The 20175-nt window shown below is 34.4% G+C and overlaps 1 protein-coding gene across 2 annotated transcripts in view; it reads left to right on the top strand.

The window, feature by feature from the left end:
* The window catches only part of SNX2 (sorting nexin 2), a 54309-nt gene extending 35188 nt beyond the window's left edge, over positions 1 to 19121 (top strand). The window contains exons 8-16 of one of the 2 annotated variants that reach the window (XM_032844305.1): positions 5955 to 6030; positions 7010 to 7123; positions 7378 to 7471; positions 8881 to 9086; positions 15782 to 15925; positions 16374 to 16385; positions 17126 to 17206; positions 17297 to 17368; positions 18628 to 19121. In XM_032844305.1, the coding sequence (XP_032700196.1) occupies positions 5955 to 6030; positions 7010 to 7123; positions 7378 to 7471; positions 8881 to 9086; positions 15782 to 15925; positions 16374 to 16385; positions 17126 to 17206; positions 17297 to 17368; positions 18628 to 18678 (850 nt within the window). In that variant the 3' untranslated portion in view covers positions 18679 to 19121. The remainder of the gene's footprint in view (positions 1 to 5954; positions 6031 to 7009; positions 7124 to 7377; positions 7472 to 8880; positions 9087 to 15781; positions 15926 to 16373; positions 16386 to 17125; positions 17207 to 17296; positions 17369 to 18627) is intronic. The other variant, XM_032844314.1, reaches the window with a different exon arrangement.
* The last annotated feature ends 1054 nt before the right edge of the window (positions 19122 to 20175 follow it).

Genomic DNA, 20175 nt, shown 5'->3' on the forward strand with positions numbered 1-20175 from the left:
CATGACCCTTTGAGAAACCTTTCAAGTCCTGTTTTTCTATGAGTAAATTTGAAATATTTCAGATGGCATGCTTGATAAGGAACTTAATGAAGATTTATTGTACCAAGGACATATAATTTGGTTCTACATTCACCTTTCTTACAACTTGAATGCATTGCTTAGTACTTACCATAACATCATGTAGTAGGAAACATTGAGGAGAGTTGTAAGGAAATACTGGGACTTGACCTGCTGGATATTTGAGTAGTTTCTTCAGTGATAAGTGTTACTTGTTAAATGCCACTTTAGTTGACTTTGCAAGTTAAAAAAAAATAATAGTGGGAACGGTGTAATATGAGGGAGAAATTTATTTTGCATTAAAAATTATGACTTAAAATATAAGTGTAAAGGTCTACAAGCCGAGAGATTGGAATGCTTCTTATAAAGGCAGTTTTCTGTGGCATATCTTAAAATTTAAAAATTAGAAAACAGGCTTATCTGTGGAATACCCAAACTAGTTGAATCTAGTGGGTCAGGGAAGTATTTCTTTTTGTGTATACTATAACAGTTTATGTATTCATTTGTTCGTTCCACTCAGAAAATCTAGATGACTGTCTTGAGTGAAAGGATGACCATCTAGCATTAAAATACTGGAAGAGAAGGGGAATGGTTAAGAAAGTGAGACTAAGGTAACCAGAAACTACTTCTAGGAAGAGTGTCCCTAAGATCCCTCTTGGTTTTCTTGAGAATGCTTCACATTTTACCTTAAGACCATATTGAGTTTATTTCATAGGTGAGGACCCAGTTCTACAGATACACGCAGAGAAGTATTGAGTGGCATGAAAGAGTTGTAGAGTCCTTTTTTTGTTGATGCCTATACTGCACTACACACTGTACACTATCTGTGTGACTTGGGGCAAGTTACTGAACTTGAATACGTTTTTACTTGTCTTACAGTTTATCAGGATTGTGTTCACTGCAAGCACAGAAAAATTCAACTGGCTTGGCTTAAACAGTTAGCATAGGTTAATTAGTCTACTCTTTCATATCAGGAAATATTTAGTATTAGCCAGTTCATCAGGAAGTCTTGTTGCTTCTTTCCACTACGACCATTTCTCAACCAGTACGGTACTAGTCCAAATGCTGGAATTAACTTGAGTGGGCTCCTAATTGGCCTCTTTGTTTCTGTCCTTGAACCTCTATTAATACAGCAGTCAGAGTCATCCTTTTGAAATACAAATCAGATAATATATCACCCTCCCCATTTCACTCCGTAAAAGCCAGAATCCTTATAATTGCCTACAGAACTTTATGTGGCATTTGACATGCATTGCTCATTCTGGTACCTCCTTGATCACTCTGCTCCAGGCCATGCTGATGTTTTGCAGCTCCTCAAAGGTTCTAGGCATTTTCCCACCTTACTAGTTTTTTCACTGGCCTCTCCCACTGCCAGAAAAGCTTCTGTTCCCAGGTATCTGCATGGCTGATTCCCTTATGTCTTTTAAGTTCAGGTATTCAAGTATCCTCTTTCCAGTGCAGTCTTTTCTGATGGTTGGCTCTATTCTTGTAACCTCTTCTCTTTCACTTGCCACCAACCATACTTATATACTTGATCACATTTGCTCTATTGTTCTGTCCTTTCTTTTTCCACAGCTTTTGCCAACTTGTCCCATAGTATATAGTTTATGTGTTTATTGTATTTATAGTTTATTACTGGTCTTCTCTTACTAAAATACAGTTTCTGCTGATACACTGAGTGTTCAGAACAGAAAGTGACATGTAGTAGATGCTTAATAAATATTTGGTGAATGAACAAATGAATGTCATCAAAGATCAGGCTCTTTCTGCCTTTCTGTTCTCTCATTGTTAGCACATGTTTCAAGCAGGAGAAATATTTTTAACTTTCTTCCTCTGAATTTTGTATAGCCTGATTTATTTTGTCTTATTTTCAATGAGTAAATAGAAGTTTAAAACCCTCAGTGATTGTTCTAAATTTATCAGTACCTTTCCTTGGAGCAAATGTGAAAAACAACTACAACTGATTACCTCTTGTTCTGTGTGATAATTAACTTTTCATCATTTCCTTTATGTCTTCCATTTCTTTCTTCCTCTTCCGCCCCATGCCTCTTTTCATGTGTTCTTCCTGAATTTTCCTCTCTCTGTTCTGCATCCATCCTTTATATATCTATAACCTCTCTGACCTTAATACTGAATTGGTGAGTATTTACCAATACTCATTAATTTGAAAATGTATCTTTTGTTCAGTATCACTCATCACCAGGGAATTGCAGATTAAAACTATAGCGAGATACCACCTCAAACCTGTTAGAATGGCTAAAATAAAAAACACAAGAAACAAGTGTGGACAAGAATGTGAAGAAAAAGGAACACTCTTACACTGTTGGTAGGAATGTAAACTGGTACAACCACTCTGGAAAACAGTGCAAAGTTTCCTCAAAGAGTTAAAAATAGAACTACCTTATGATCTAGGAATTGTACTGTTGGGTGTTTACCCAAAGAATACAAAAACACTAATTCAGAGGGATGCATGTACCCCTATGTTTATTGCAGCATTATTTACAGTAGCCACATTATGGAATTAGCCCAAGTAACCATGGATAGATGAATGGATAAAGAAGGGATACGTATATGTGTGTGTGTGTGTGTGTGTGTGTGTGTGTGTGCGCGCGCGCGCACGCGCGCGCAAAATGGAATATTACTCAGCTATTAAAAAGAATGAAATCTTGCCATTTGCAGTGATGTGGCCTGAACCAGAGAATATTTTGCCAAGCAAAATAAATCAGTCAGAGAAAGACAAATACTGTATGATTTCACTTTATGTGGAAATTAAGAAACAAACAGGGGGAGAAAAAAGAGAGAACAAGAAACAGATTCTGTAGAGAACAAACTGATGGATACCAGAGAGGGTGTGGGTGGGCTGATGGATTAAATAGGTGATGGAAATCAGGCAGTGCACTAGTCCTGATGAGTGTGGAAGTACTGAATCAGTGAGATTGTTGCACTCTGTGTTAACTGATGGTTAGCAGAGTGGGCTGGTAGGTAGGAGAATGGGTGAAATAGATGATGGAAATTACAGAGGACACTTAACTATGATGAACACTAGGTAATGTAGAGAATTGTCGAATCATTGTATTGTACACCTGTAAGTATTATAACACTGTATGTAAGTCGACTATAATGGAATTAGAATTAACTTAATGAAAAACGTGAAAAGATACACGTAAGTGAAAAAATACACATATGTCATAATATATGAACATAAGGATTATGAAGATAAAGGATAGTTTCATGGCGTGTAAGAAATGCAGAAATTGATAATGATACTAAGATTGATATGAAGGAAGAAAAAAAAATTTAAATCTTTTCCTTTAATTGTCAGATTTAAAAACACACCACTTTCTAAAGAATTTTAGAATTTTCTTTTTTTTTTTTTAAGATTTTATTTATTATTTATTTGACAGAGAGAGACACAGATAGAGAGGGAACACAAGCAGGGGGAGTGGGAGAGGGAGAAGCAGGCTCCCCGCCGAGCAGGGAGCCTAATGTGGGACTCAATCCCAGGACCCTGGGATCATGACCTGAGACAAAGGCAGATGCTTAATGACTCAGCCACCGAGGCACCCTAAAAAAGGGAATTTTCATTTAAAATATGTAATTGAGGAAAGCAAAGTAGACACATTAGGTACAACCGCTTTGAAGACTAAAGTTCCATTGAATGTGGTTACTGTCACATTTTGCAGATTATAAGCAAGTAATGATCATTGGTATTAAAAAATGACATTATAGTACATTTATATAATAGAATTTCATGTGGTAAATGAAAATGGCATTAGAGAACAATATTTAATGCTAAAGAAAGGTATCTACAACATACTGTTTTGTGTAAAACGGTACACAACTACAAGCATAACAGTGTAATATTTTTGTGAAAACCAAAGTTACCTGAGTTTGGGTGTGTAGATACTCACACTCCTAGGAAAAAAAACATTAAAAGGTAGTTATTTCTGGAACAAGAAATTTTCTGTTTCTGTCCTTAATTTTGATGTGAATTTAGTACTTTTAAAGAAATGGTTATTTGCGGTTTGTTCTGTGTAACCCTTAAGAAGTAAAATTTTCTGTCTTTTTTCTGGAATACTATTTTCCAAAATGATTCCTCAGAATACTAGTATGTGGTAGGGTGAAAAAAGGAAACACTGTAGATTGTTGAGTCTTGTTAACATACCGTTTAACAAAGTTAAACCAGGTTTATTTCCTGTAGGACTTCTCACAGTACTTAACATGCTACTGTCCAGGGGCACCTGGGTGGCTCAGTGGGTTAAAGCCTCTGCCTTAGGTTCAGGTCATGATCCCAGAGTCCTGGGATCGAGCCCCGCATCAGGCTCTCTGCTCAGCAGGGAGACTGCTTCCCTTCCTCTCTCTCTGTCTGCCTCTCTGCCTACTTGTGATCTCTTTCTGTCAAATAAGTAAGTAAAATCTTAAAAAAAAAGAAATGCTACTGTCCATTATAACTTAGAGGAATATGTATTTAGTATATTCCAGACTGTCTTGATTGTAGAAACATTCTTTTTCCTGGAATACTGCATGAGACTAGTATTCCACAGAACTCACTTCGGAAAGCTGTTTTAGAATATAAGTCGTTTGAAGTAATTACATTTAGGTTTGAAATACTGGGATTGTTCCATGTTTGGGTATGACATGTTTTGTCTTCTACGACGAATAGTTTACTAAACTGCTCTTAGCCGTATGCACTCTACACAAGTAAATAACAGTATTGGAGAACTTGGGTCTTAAAATTCTAAGTAAAGTTCCGGTGGGAAGATACCAACATTTCTTTAACACAAAATTAGTGTTCCTGTTGCATCTCATTTTTAGCCTGATAATATAGGCAGTTGTTTATTTTAAGCCATAGTATAGTTGTCCTGCACATATCTATCAAATGCTCTATTTCTGTGATAATGTTTTCATGTGTGGGCTAATGACTTGAAGTTTAATTTGTTTAAATATATAAATACAGAAATTAACATGTAAGCCAGGATAAAATGTTCATCTTAACCATTGTATAGAATTTGACTTCATAGAAGGTTACCAATGTTTTTCAGAAACTCTAGGCATATTTCATAATCTCACAATGAGATTGAAGAAATTATTGTTTACATTTGTTCCACAGAAAAAAAAGGTACATTAAATGAAGTAAAATACTGTAATTGAAATGTAGTCATTAAGGAAAGAATGTTTTTTTTTTTTTTTTAAAAATGGGATTAGATAAGTAATCAAGAATCATTAAATGGTGGACCTTTTTTCTTTTTATGAAAGAGTGTTAATTTTTTATGGATGATGGAAATTTGGCCTTTTCCATTTTCTACCATAGGAAAACTACTAAAGTTGGGCTAATAGTGATTAATAATGATGTTTCCCTTATCATTTTTATTTTATGTGGTGTCATATGAAAAAAAAGGAATCAAACTTTTAGCAAAACCCTTTGAAAGTAGAATTTTAAAGAAAATTTAGCCGCTGTCAAAAATGGATCAAAGCTGATTTGATAATTTAAATCTCCTGACAAAGAACTAGTACTTTTACTGTTTTGGTAATAATAGGAATAATCAAAAATAGTTGATTGAAATATGTATAGTGATATATATATGTTGGGACTCTGAAATAATAGCTGGGAACATGGTGATGCCACTCAAGGATAAAATTATTCAACAAATTCATGTACCCTTTTACAACTCTAATACTTTGCAGGGTGAAGTTTGGTAAGTTAATCAACCTCCTATGTCTCCCACCTCCACGACCTACTGTGTCTCTTTTTACATAATTACGAATTTGCAAAAGATAAAAAGCTTTTTAATCCTTAAATTGCTTTTAAGAGTCTAAAAATAAATTAATGTGAAGGCAGACTGAGGAAATTGTTTTACCTAATTTTTATTATTATTTATGTTTATTCTTAAATCTAGGTATCTTCAAAGAACAGTAAAGCATCCAACTTTACTACAGGATCCTGATTTAAGGCAGTTCCTGGAAAGTTCAGAGGTATTATTTCTACTTTAAATTTTTATATGATATGAATGTTGTCATTGTTTGTGTTTGTTATTAACTTTTGTAGAAATATATGTCCAGTAAATAGTTGGGTTGGTAAATGGAATAAAATTATTTTTTGGCTTAGTATTTTAATTAGCTTTAATTATTTAAATTACTACCAAAATATCTTCTTTGCATTGATAATTGTAGGATGATCGGTTTCTTTTTCAAAAATTTTAAACGACATTTAGAAGAATGACTTACAAGTAGTCTAATTCTCAATGCCCAAGTTGTTGCTTTAGGCATTAAGTTGAAATAAGTTCATTCGGGCCTTCTTTTAGAGACATTTGAGTGTGTTCATTTGTCTACATTCTAATATTCTTACTGAGGTTCTGAAATGCAGATTTGTGACTTAAAAGAGCTTAAATTATCACTGTACTTCCCCTTATATTTGAGATGTTTGGTACATTTGGGGCTTGTCACAGTTTAGAATTTTAATTACTACCCTTTGAATTTAAAATAATTTATTTGAATCCCAGAATTTTTGAAAAACACAGAATCACGCTGTCCTAACTGAGCCTAAGGAGATTTTTCTCAAGACTTTCTTCTTTCCTTATAAACAAGTTTATTTCTGCAAGCAAACAGGTGGCCAATGTTAAGGTAGTTGGCAATTTCTTAATATATTTTGACAAACAGAGTGTTGTTCCATCTAAATGTAAACGTGCAGAAGAAAACAAATGGAAAGTCTATTTTTTAAGTTTTCCTTTGAGAGTGTACAAGTGGTGTATTTGAGAAATTAGATCTCACTATTGAAATGTATGAGAGTGAAGAAAATACAACCTCCTTTTTTCCTTTTTCTTTGATTTCTTTTTTCTTTTTTCTTTTTTTTTTTTTTTTTTTTTTTGGTGGGGGTGTGCAGTCCCTTTTGTGCCCCGTTAAACCTCCAGCCTTTTAACCGGTTTGTTTGCCCTTATTTGTCATTCAATCCCAGCTGCCTAGAGCAGTTAACACACAGGCCCTGAGCGGAGCAGGAATATTGAGGATGGTGAACAAGGCTGCAGACGCCGTCAACAAAATGACAATCAAGATGAATGAATCGGATGCGGTAAGAGCTGGTTTTTCGACTTCAATAATGAGATGAATTAATGAGCCCCACAATTGCATTTTAAAGCTGTACAAGTAGAAAATAGGATATTAATTTGCTTATTGAGTTTAGTTCTCAGCCACATCACTTGACTACCATGGTTATACATGGCTAATTTGTTGCTTTAAAACAAGGAATGTGCCTTGCTATTGGTAACCTAATTTACGGTGGTTTGTTCTTGCTAAATTAGCTCCATTTTTCATTTCTTTTCTTAGTGGTTTGAAGAAAAGCAGCAACAATTTGAAAATCTGGATCAGCAACTTAGGAAACTTCATGCTAGTGTCGAAGCCTTGGTCTGTCATAGAAAAGGTGTGTTTGCCTTGTCTTTTTATGTGTTTAACACCGTCAGTTAATTCAAATATTTTATTTAAATTTTATTAAAATGAACATTCCAAGGTTTCTATAGAAGAGGGAGAGCAAAAGTTTAAGAGAAGGTTTTCTATTTGAATCTTGTTAATGTTTTTTTTTTGTTGTTGTTCTACTTTAGCCTCACTTGTAGTTGAGAAATCGAAAAATCCTGAGCTTGTAAAAATATATTTTGAATTTCAGGTTAAAACTGTTGTTATTTGATTAACTCTGTTAAGCATACTTAGAGTTTAATGAAGATGTCTTATTAGTAACTGATATAATTAAAAATACCAGAATAAAAAATTGATATTTGAAATTTATCTTTAAAATTTTTTTGTGTACCTGTATTTCATAGAATACTCTGAATTATTTTCGTTTTTGAACAACGTTATTGGAAAGTCTGGGGAGAGAAAGTTTGTAAAAAACTGATAGAAAATTTAAGTTGTGATTTTTTTTAAATTCTACCATGAAATGTTTATTGTTTTTTTAAGAATACAAGGATCTTAATGTTAGGTTTCTAAAATACTTAATAAGTAATTTACTGCCATTACCAGTAATCCATTTTAGTAAAAACAATTACAGAAATACATCAGTGCACTCATTATTGAAAGTAGTTTATAACAGCTTTTGCCATTTGAGCTCTGTCTCTTAGGGAATTGCTTTATGGTTCTTAAAGAATTTTATGTAATGCAGGCAATGTCAGTTTCTAAGCAATGTATTATTAGTCATTGACATTATGTATTCTGTAAACATCTGTTTTTCTTTATTCAAAGTATCTGAAATGATAATGTTCAAAAATCTTTCAGAAATTTTTAGTATTTCTACTGAGCATTGTTTAAGCATTGTTGTACACACACAAAAAATAAGATTTCCATGAATTGTATGTATAACTTACCTGGCTTTTGTCTTGTTAGCTAAATGATATTTTCATTAAAAATTACAGACATTTTCAATTTCAACTAAATGTTTAAAGGCCAAAAAATGTAGTATAAATTGATTGTAAGTGTTCCCGTTGCATTCCATATTAAAAATAAATCTGGTCTTTTGCAAGAATACGTAAAAGCAGTGAGCCCTTTAGAAAGAAAGGGGAGGCAGATTGTTAAATTATTAAACATCGTTCCTTCCCTGGGAATATAGGCAGTAGTTCTTCTTAGTTTTCCTTTAATGTTGTTCTTAACTCTCAGCAGAGCTCTGAGCACTTGGCATTTATGCCAAAGGCATTTTAATGACTGGTTGTTTTACATTAATTATTTTAAAATAATTATTTGAATGATACAGGAGCTGATAAAATTTAGGGGAAAGGTGGGAAAACCATAGCAATATTTAAAACCTAGTAGAGAACACTAAAAGTGAATACTTTCTTGTTTCAGAACTTTCAGCCAACACAGCTGCCTTTGCGAAAAGTGCTGCCATGTTAGGTAACTCTGAGGACCACACTGCTTTATCTAGAGCTTTGTCTCAGCTTGCAGAGGTAGAGGAGAAGATAGACCAGTTACATCAAGAACAAGCTTTTGCTGACTTTTACATGTTTTCAGAACTACTTAGTGACTACATTCGTCTTATTGCTGCAGTGAAAGTAAGCTTTATTTGCAATCTTCCCTTGAGTTCTTCTCACTTCTGTGGTTTGGTTTGCGACAGTTTGGTTAGCTGGAAGGCATGTACTTAAGTGTTTAAGTTCCGTATTCTACCAGTACATATAATGGGTTCAGAATGATGATTCATAGCCAGATGTTTTCTTCTACTATGACTTGGACAGTGTAGTAAATATAATTGATGTTTTTAAGAGATCTAAGAAATGCCAAATAAGGTAAAACTGGTTAACATTTACTTTCATATTTACATATATAAGTTTACAACTAGGTGGTAGCATTTATTCTTTGTAGCATGAACTGAAACTAGCCATGGGCTCTTAGTAAAGGTATAATAGGAAGCAAAACAAAACCAGAGGTGATTGGTGCACAAGTATTGTTTAATGGTGGCTTTTAGCATGTGTTTGGACTATAAGCAGACATTTTGTGCATACACTAAAGGGTGTAGTTACTGTGTATTTATAGATGGAATGGGACTAGATTAGATAATAAATTGTGTTCTCTAGTGGTAATGTTTAAGAATAAACAGTTCAGTTTCTGAGTAATTGGGAGAGTAATTGAGTTAACTAGTAAAAATTGGTACTCTGTAAGTATCTCAAACAATCAGACAGTTAAACCGAGTATTACTTCATTCTGTGTTTCAGAAGGTACTTTAAGGTCTTGTTGCATCTTTTAATTATTGTTATGAGCATTAATTATCATGGGGTGGAGGAATTGGGAATTCACCTTTTATTGAAAGTTAATGAGACCTTGTTCTTGCTTTCTTAGGCAAAATTTTTTCAACTAAAGTCTATGATCAAGTTAGTATTCATCTGTAGTCAGAACATTGATACACTGCATATTTATTTATGATCCTTTTCTCAAGCTAATTGTAATAATTATTGCTAGAGGGTTCTTAGCACTTCAGAATGGTGATACCTTGGGTTTGGTAGATTACCAGTTTTGCCTGTATTTACTCTTAGATGTTACTCTTTATATTCCTGGTGGTTAACTTTTCTTTTCAGTTATTTGAAGAAGTTAATATAGAGGTACCTGAGTGGCTCAGTCAGTTAAGCCTCTGCCTTCCGCTAAGATCATGATCCCAGGGTCCTAGGGTCTAGTCCCACATCTGGCTAGTGGGGAGCCTGCTTCTCCCTCTCCCTCTGTTGCTCCCCCTGCTTGTGCTTCTCTCTCTCTGTCAAGTAAATAAAATATTGTAAAGGAAGAAGTTAATATAGATAACAGTTAGTAGATTGTACTTTGCTATATATCAGCAGCTTGTGATAAACAAAAATCCAGTTCACAAATAATGGTTCCTGCTTCTCTCCTACCCGCTTCCAGCCTCATTCCAGAATTCGCACTATCATGAGGGCTGCTGTAAAAAAGTTTGGGTGCCTTTCAAAATAACTGTGGGTCCACAAAGGCAAGCTGGGCATTGTTTGTGAGAAGTGCCAGCTGAGAAGAGCTAACCTGAGAGGACACTCCCTGGTGGGAATGGCCTGCTAGTGTCCTGGGTGGTGAGCCCCCACCTGGGCAGGCCTCGTGCTGCCTAAATCTTCCTGTGTATTTTTACATTTTCTGAAATTACCCTTGGATTTATGTTTCCCAGAGTAACCGTGACACTAAAAGAGGTACTACAGTCAACTGAGTTTGGGAGATAATGTGCAGTATCCCTGTCTTACTGATTCAGAGAGCATTAAAATGCTCAGAACTGTCTCTCAGTAAAAAATAAAACATTTAACTTTGTTTACTATAGAGACTTCCGAATTCATACAAACAGGAGTTGTTTTCCATTTAATATCTTTTTACATGAATGGAACAGAGTTTGGAAAGAACTGAACTAGTGATTCATTGACTAAAAAAAAGTTAAAGAGCTGTGCTCAAGCTATACCTTGAGGTTGACTGCGCTGTTTTCATGTTGGCTTTGTGTTTTCTGCTGAAACCAACCCAGGTCAGCTGCACCAAGGAGTTGAGAAGTTACAGAATAGTGTGACAGGGAATTTTTGTGCCCTTTTCATTTGGTTTGGTTTTTGTTTTAAACTGATTGGGTTGTGTTTGAAAAAGTGATACATGGACATAATAAACCCAACAGCCCAAAGAGGTCAAGTTCTCTACCCAAGACTGCTAGACTCTCTTAAGTCAGATGCTGTTACATTCTTGTGTGTCTTTATAGAATTAGCTATGCACGTATGAAGGCTCTTTTTTCCTTCCCTCATTCTCTTCCTCCCTCCCTCCCTCCACCTCTTCTTCTTGAAGAAGGAACATACTGTATGCACTGTACTTTGCCTGCTTTTTTCATCCTTTACATTTTAGAGGTGTCCATGTTAGGATATGTTGAGATGTTAAATCCTTTTATGTTTGCATGGTCTTAGATAGCATATTAAAGTACCTTACATTATTTAATCAGTCTAGTTGTAAATACTGTTCTTTGAAAATAACTCTTTGGGCATAAAATACCTAGAAGTGGAGTCACTTGGCCGAAGGGTATATGAATCTTAAATTTCAATAGATACTCTCATATTACTGTCCAAAGAGATTATACTTCTTTGTACTCCCATCAGCATACATGTTCTCCTTCTCTCACCCAATGGTGAAGGTACTTTTTTGTATAAGCTTACATTTCTTTGGTTAGTTTCAATTTAAGCATCTGTGTAGATGATAAGCCATTTGTATTTTGTGTGTGTGTGTGTGTATGTGAACTCTTCATGTCCTTTATCCAATTTTCTCTTGTGTTTTGTCTTACATATTTCTAAAAGGTCTTTAATACTACTTAGTCCTTTTGTTTTTAATCATATCAAACATACTTTACTTTTTAAAAAAATATTTATTTGCGAGAGCAAGCATATGCCCAAGCACCGGGCGGGGTGGGGGGGTGTTGTGCAGAGGAAGAGGGAGAGAAACTCAAGCAGACTACTCGCTGAGTATAGTCTGATGCAGGGCTCGATCTCACAACCTTGAGGAGATGACCTGAGCTGAAACCCAGTCGGATGCTCAACCATCTGCATCACCCACGTATCCAAAAATACTTTTCTGATGATAAATTTGAAACTTAGAGTACTTTGAGAATTAGAGTATAGGGCCAAAGCGGGGAAGGAACTAAGACCCTTTGAAATTCGGACCCTGAAGAAAGATAAATTTCAGCCATTTACAGTATTACCTAGGCCTGGCGTTATATCCAGGAAACACCTATTTTCCTCTTTGTACAGAACATGGCCTCTCATGTCCAGGACTCCATATTTTGACTAGCGCTATTAAATAGTAAACTCGTTGCCTGCATTCTCATGTATTGGCCTTCTGTGAATCACTAAAGTAGGGACAGGGGTTGACAGTAATGGTTTTCAATGTGTTTAGCACTAGAACTCTTGATAAAAAGAATTCTCGCAGGGAATCTGAATTTATAAAATATATCAAATACGTTTTTAAACCAACCCAGTAGATGGGTTTCCCAAGGAGTTGAAAAGCCTCATTGTTCAGCTATAAGTAATCAGCATCCTTTCGGGACTCCAGGAGTCTGAGCAACATACTTTCAGATTCACTGAATTGCAGTGTGATATTAATTAAAATTACAATTGCAATGTCTTGATGGGCCAGGAAAAATGTTTCACAACTGCAGCCTTGTCTAAGCTAGACCAATTTGTATATAAATGTGTAACATAAATTGTCAAGGGGGTGGAGGTCCAAAGTGTGTCGTCAGTGTAAGTTTGTCCCTCTTAGAGGAGTTGCTGGGTTCTCTTAGAGCAGACTAGCATCTTGAAATACAGTTATGATTTATTGATCTTTAAGGTAGCATTTTTAGATAAAGTATGCTTTTGATTCTTTTGTGTGTGTGTTTATGTGTTCCAAGGGTAGGAAAACAAATGAAAAAGTTATTTCTTACAGAGCTAAGATGAATTTTTTCTTTCTGAAATAACCTGACTTTAGTAATTTTATCTTTATTTTATAACTCCTACATCTTTGCCATAATAAACATGTGATGATTCTGGAATCTTAGGAGTTACTAAATTGGACAGGGAACAAATTAGTTTAAATTAGTGTATCACCAAAAAAGCCAGTTTATGTATATTGAGAACTTAAGCAATATTAAAATTAGAGGGCATTATGGTTACCTTTTGCCCTTTACTGGTACATACTTTAAGTAATCAAATTATTATTACAGAGGAGTTTTATAAATGAGGAACTGATACGGCCCTCTTCCCCTAAAGACTAGGAATTTAAATTATTTTTTGGTGTTGTGTATGTGTGTGTGGAAGGGATGAGGAGTGAGGATTTGTTTTAAATGCGAGTGACTTTCACAATCTAGTTATGGTAGCTGTTTTTGTTATGTTTGTGATTTTGTCCCAAATTAACTTGGCTGAAGCAAAATTAACTTGTAATAAGAAATGTCTTGAGGAAAATGTTATCTCATGACTATAAGAAAACCGACAAAGGGGACAGTAAGATATACTTAGTAATGTAGGAAGAGAAGTTATATGAGACGACAAATGAAAACTAACAAGGTGGATTTAAGTACTGGTAGATAAGGTGTTTTGATTTATCAGTTTGCCCAGTATATCTTTTATCATGGTTATTATGAAATATACACAGTCTTTGGAAAAAAATACTTTTGTTTCTGGTGGATTTGGAGTTTTCAGTGCGGTTGCCTACATTTTTAAAATATGCAATATGATATAAATACAGTCTGATACTGGTTTTTTTTCCCATGTTACTAAGCTGTTATTATTTGCACTTTTAATATAAATCTTGAGTTAATCAACTCTAATTGATACGTGTGTGTTTAGAAGTCATCTGTAATAGTACCTGCTAATTATTAAACATCCACTAGATGGATGTTTGGGCGTCTGCCTTCGGCTTGGGTCATGATCCCGGGGTCCTGGGATCGACTCCCGCACTGGACTCCTTGCTCTGTGGGGAGCCTGCTTTTCCCTCTCCCTCTACTGCTTCCCCTGCTTTTGCTCTTTCACTCACTCACTCTCTCTCAAATAAATAAATAAAATCTTTAAAAACAAAAAACAAAACCCACATACAAGATGCATTTCATGTGCTACTTTTTTTTTTTTCATTTTATTTCATGGCCACTAATATAGATCTCATTTTCTTCCTTTTATATGGGAAACCTGTGGCTTATAGAAGTTAATTTATCCATGCTCATAGAGTGACGAAGCTAGGATTTGAATCCAAATTTGATCTGTTCCAAAGTCTACATTATTTTTAAAGATTTTATTTGTTTCATATGAGAGAGTGAGCAAGCAAGGAAGAGAGAACAAGAGCATGAGTTGGGGGAGGGAGAGGGAAAAGCAGACCCCTTGCTGAGCAGGGAGCCCAATGTGGGCATCCCCTGACCCTGAGATCGTGACCTGAGCCAAAGGCAGACGCTTGACCTACTGAGCCACCCAGGTGCCCCAGAAGCCTACGTTTTAAAAATAAATTATCTGCATGCTTTTCTCTTATTAGGACATGTATTTATTTACTGTTTCTTGGTCGAAAAAGTTCTTTTTGGAATAATGAAAATAACTCTGTTGTAGTGCTTTCTGCTTCACCCAGTTTATTAACACTTGCTTCATGCTGCTGATCACATGTATCCCCAGCATCAAATTAGGAAAGGAATTACTGTGGGTTTTCTCCCATCCTGTCCATCCCCTTTTCTCCTGAGATTTGAATTACTCTAATGGTCATAATTCATTTCTTGGCTTCCATCAGCCTCCTCTTGTTCTGCCAAACCCCTTGAAAGCACTGGTGGGTTTGGTTGACTTGGTCTGTTACGGTCTTTTTGTCCAATTCTTCATTTGGTCCCGCCTACTAGATAGGTGTGTGTGTGTGTGCGTGTGTGTGTACACACAATAAAGGCATGTACAAATACCCTTACTCGTTTGCCCTGTTTATTTTGTGTAGGACTATCTCTCCTTTTTTCTTTTCTTTCTTTTCTTTTTTTTTTTTTTGAATTGTGTTATACTATTACTTTTTAATTACTTTGCCTTTGTTTTATTTGCTGTTGGTCTTCACTTCCTGTTGTTTATGGGTTTTTCTCATTTTATTTTAATAATTTCTGACTTACTTCCAACATTTAAATCTGCTTTTAGTATTACTTAGTAGGAAAATTTAGAATGTAGGTATGATACTGGCTTTTTCTTATTAAAGAAATCTTTGTTGAAAGCATAAAACTCTGTTAGAAATCTTATTATTAAGTCAAATATAAAACCCAAAAGGCTAGTGAAATGCATCCTGTATATGGGTTTTGTTTTTTGTTTTTAAAGATTTTATTTATTTATTTGAGAGAGAGTGAGTGAGTGAAAGAGCAAAAGCAGGGGAAGCAGTAGAGGGAGAGGGAAAAGCAGGCTCCCCACAGAGGAAGGAGCCCAGTGCAGGAGTCGATCCCAGGACCCCGGGATCACGACCCAAGCCGAAGGCAGACGCCCAACCATCTGAGCCACCCAGGCGCCCCTTGTATGTGGTTTTTGTTTGTTTATTCAGAGCTGTTCTGTTTCATCCAGTCATAGGAGCCTTTTTTAATTTTTGTTTTTAAGCAAATGAAAATGGATGTTCCTTTTATATCAGCATGTTTATTTTCATTATCCCAATATCTGAGATTAGTGTGTTAAGTACTTGCTTTTTTGTGTTTGTTTTTAGTAGTATCAGAGCACTTCTCGTATTTTGAAAGCATTTCAGCGTTACTGTCACTTGCTAACATTATGTCCTTCACTTTCAGGGTGTGTTTGACCATCGAATGAAGTGCTGGCAGAAATGGGAAGATGCTCAAATTACTTTGCTCAAAAAACGTGAAACTGAGGCAAAAATGATGGTTGCTAACAAACCAGATAAAATACAGCAAGCTAAAAATGAAATAAGAGAGGTGATTAATATAAAATGCTTTATTTACCACTTTACTCAAATTTTTCATGAGTCATTCATATATGCATAATTTTTCATAAATTTTTTTCTGAACCATTCAACACTAGCCATTTTTCCATAATTTTATGAACTGTGTTAGAATTACTTTTAACATTTTGATCATCATTAAAATCTCCAGAGCCCTTTGGTATTTCCACATGATTATGGAATGGATAAAGAAGCACACAAGGAAAAGATTTAAATTAACCTTTAATCATTTCTTTTGAGATGGTCAGTTTGACTTCAGTTACTTACTTTATGTCTAAGAATAGCTTTAGAGCATAGACTTACCCCACGTTTAGCTTTCCAAGCAACATTATCCCCCATATATATGTACTATATATGGTATTTTAGTAAATTTATATAAGTTTATTATAATTTATACACTTTTTTTGCCATGCTTCAATAAGGAAATTGAAGAGGTAGGACAACCTTTATATTACTAAAAGTAAATGTACCTGCTCTTTGAAGAGTATGTACCACTGTTTTGGTTACATAGTGGGAAAATATCATTTCATTGCTTTAACTCTTCAGTTATTTTATTTTAGCTACTCCATTGGTCACTAATCATGTTTTGTTGTTTCTGTACTGAACTTAATGTTTACCAGTAGGTCTTCAGTAGACCATAATTCCACGTTGTTGTTTTTTTTTAAATCTGAGCATTTAATATAAAAATTGTTTTTAAATGTTTGTTGTACGGTTTTCTTAATTTAAAGTATTTCCATGGGCATATAAATTGTGGTGAACATGTATTCTTGAGTTGGCAGAATGTTGTTGATACGTTATGAAACAATGATATCAGAAAGAAATGATAAAACTACCCCAACACTGCTAAGTTGATAGTGAATTTTATATTCAAAAATCTTTTCATCTGTCTTAGTCATATTTAATTAAGCTATGAGGATTGTAATTGATTAAGTACTAGAATATCCTAATCTTGAGTATGTGTCTGACAGGGAAATATTAATGAAAATTAAGCTGATAGGCATTTCTAGTATTGAAAAGTTAGATAAAAGTTTGAATGATCCTGAATTGGGCTTTGCCATTATGGAGCTTCCTTAGGGTTTACAGAAATTAAATTAAATGAGTGATTGTGACTGCTAGTTCTATACTGTTTTCCTTACAAGAATTCAAAATCTGCATTTTTGTTTGTTTCTATTAGTGGGAGGCAAAAGTACAACAAGGAGAAAGAGATTTTGAACAGATTTCTAAAACAATTCGAAAAGAAGTGGGAAGATTTGAGGCGAGTATAATGACGTGGTCCTTGTTTGCTATGATTTTGTAGTAAAATCAAACTTAGTTTTGTACTGATGGACTTTCTTCTTTATTACAGAAAGAACGGGTGAAAGATTTTAAAACTGTTATTATCAAGTACTTAGAATCATTAGTACAAACACAACAACAGGTAAGCTAATTTTTTTTTTATAACTTATTTTATAACATACAAACTTCTTCTAGAACTTACTTTTGGTATATTTTTCATTTTAAAGATGTCAGTGAAAGAGAGTTTTTAAATTTAATGGAGGAATAAGGAACAGAAAAAAAAAACTGATGATCACAGAAGAAAACATGGTAGTTAAATTGGAAACTCTCAGGTGGTTTTTGCCTTTACTCCTCAACTCCAGTTGAGATACATTTTTCCCAGGTTAAGGCGAGGAGAAAGTTGCTGAACAGCATTTCCCTTTTTCAGTCTTCCTAGAAGGTTTTATTTCCCCAGTGATCACACCTGTTTGAGTAAATTCTTGTAATAAATTCTCTTCCATAACAGAACTTAAAAACTGGCTTTTTTAAAGCTTGGGGGTGGGGTTTTTTATTGTTGTGATTTTTATTTTATTTTGTGTGTAGTAGGTGGTGATGGTATGCCACAGATGGTATTTGTTTCCTTAACTAGAGAACAGAAGACCAGCTTTTAATTAAAATCTGTAACAAGATAATACAAATTTGAGTAATCAGATTATTTGATGTCATGAATTGAAGAATTTCTTTATCCAGCTTTAAAATATGTGGATTAGGAAGTTGCTTATATAATAGATTGATTTTTAATTGAGAGATGACATTATACCTTTAAATTATATTTACTCTTTAAATACTTCAAAATATATGTGAATTTGTTTTTAAAGGAATTGTTTTAAATATAACTTTATACTTTGATTAATTCTGTGGACTGTGGAAGAAACTGGCAGCAGATTCCTTTTACTCTCAAACACATGTCCCTTTCTTGCCTAATACTTTTTTCTTCCACCTTTTTGCCATTGTTTTTTGCTAGAGTAACATAAAATGTGAATATCCTCTGAATACTATGTTACCACTTTAAATTGGAAAAGTTCGTTGCAGTTTTATTATTTAAGGTATTCTCACTTAATTTACATTAACAGTCTGTTACAGAGTTTTGCATAAATAAAGAAGATCTTAAGTTGTGAGGTTTTTTTAAAAATTTTATCATTTACATCAAAAACTGAAATTAGCCTGTAGTAATTAACATTTTAAATAATTTATACTTGAATTACATTGACAGACTTCAGAATGGGAAGTTTAAATGATCCCTTATAGAACTAGACTTTAGTAAATGTTAATCATTGTTAGGTTTTTTAAAAAATGCTGTATGGTATATATGCATGTAAGTGACAAAAAGATAATTAGAATATCTTTGGTTATGATCCGCAGCTGATAAAATACTGGGAGGCATTCCTGCCTGAAGCCAAAGCCATTGCCTAGCAAGAAGATTTCTGTTATGAAGATCTTGGATGTTTGTTCCAGTTACGCTGAATTCCGCAGTGAAATCATTTAAAACCATCTAAATAAACCACTCTATATTTTATGAATTACATGTGGTTTTTTTATATACATATATATGTATATATATATACCCTGACATTTTATTACAAGCTGCATGTCCTGACCCTCTTGGAATTAAGCGGACTGTGGCATGACGTTCTGCAATACTTTGCTGAATTGAACACTATTGTGTCTTAAATACTTGCACTAAAAAGTGCACTGCAAGGCCAGAAAATTTTACAATATTTTTTCTTTACATTCTGTAGTGTGTTCACCCTCTTTATGAAGTGAATTATCAATGCATTGATTAATGTTCACTTATACATTCCTGTACAGAAATTATGATTTTGTGATTACAGTAATAAAATGATATTCCTTGTGAATTATTAGTAACAAATTATTTGGGTATGTAAATATGTTAGCTTTTAAAAGCATTTTTAATCAGAAGAAATTTTTGCTTCTGGATGTACATAGGTGATGCTGTGATCCATTAAGTTTTTCTTAGTTGACAGAAAAAGCTGAACTCTTTCATTATAAATGATGAAATGAGGGTTAAGTTCTCTTCTGAAATCATCATAAACCAAAGAACATTTATCTTTTGATTCTACTCTGGGGAATGCTCTTGTCTTGAGTAAAGGAGAGAATGAATACTTTGCTTGTTTTACTCCCATCCCTATTACCAGTGTCCAAGTTAGGAATTAGGAAAAAAATGTATTTGTCTGCTTCTGTTACAAGTCCTGTGATTTTGCTCAACTTCTTATCTTCAAAGTCCTAGACTTCGCATGTATTTGATTTATTCTTTGCCTTTTCTTTGTTTTCCATTTTAAAGTAGGTAAGATCATCTATGGTCGTACCTGACAAAGAATGGTACCATGCTGAAATTCCCCATGATTTGTTGAAAAAACAAGGATAACATAAAGTACATTTGAAGTAAAATGAAATTTGTCTTTGGCACCCTTCTTAGTGATTCTATATCTTGTTCAGATGGCTGTTACCTAATCCTTGATGCTAGGGAAAGTTTTAACTTGTGACTGGCATCAGAGTTTTCATTTTTTAGAGTGTTCTTAAAGATGCCCCTCTTAAGCTTACCAGCTCCATCTCCCAGCTCAGTCAAGTATGGTATGTGGAACTGAGCCCTCTCTAGCACTTTACTGGATACATATATCAGAGTATTCTCAGGATATGTTTGCTTCCACCTGTTCCAGCTGAAGTTTAAACCCTGCTGTAGACATTACTGATTTTTTAGACTCCTGGAACTCAGAAGAGTACCTAACACATAATATGTTAGTAAGAAAGACTTGATGAACAGGAAACGAAAATCCTGGAAGATGCAAAGTTATACATGCTTCCTTAAGAAGAAGAAAATGAAGCAGAAATAGGACTTTTCCTGTTGCTTCTGTTACAAATAACTTAGAAACTTTTGAGAAATGAGCAGTT

Source organism: Lontra canadensis, unplaced genomic scaffold (genome assembly GCF_010015895.1).
Source record: "Lontra canadensis isolate GAN:19392208 unplaced genomic scaffold, GSC_riverotter_1.0 scaffold4, whole genome shotgun sequence".
NCBI classification, from domain to species: domain Eukaryota; kingdom Metazoa; phylum Chordata; class Mammalia; order Carnivora; family Mustelidae; genus Lontra; species Lontra canadensis.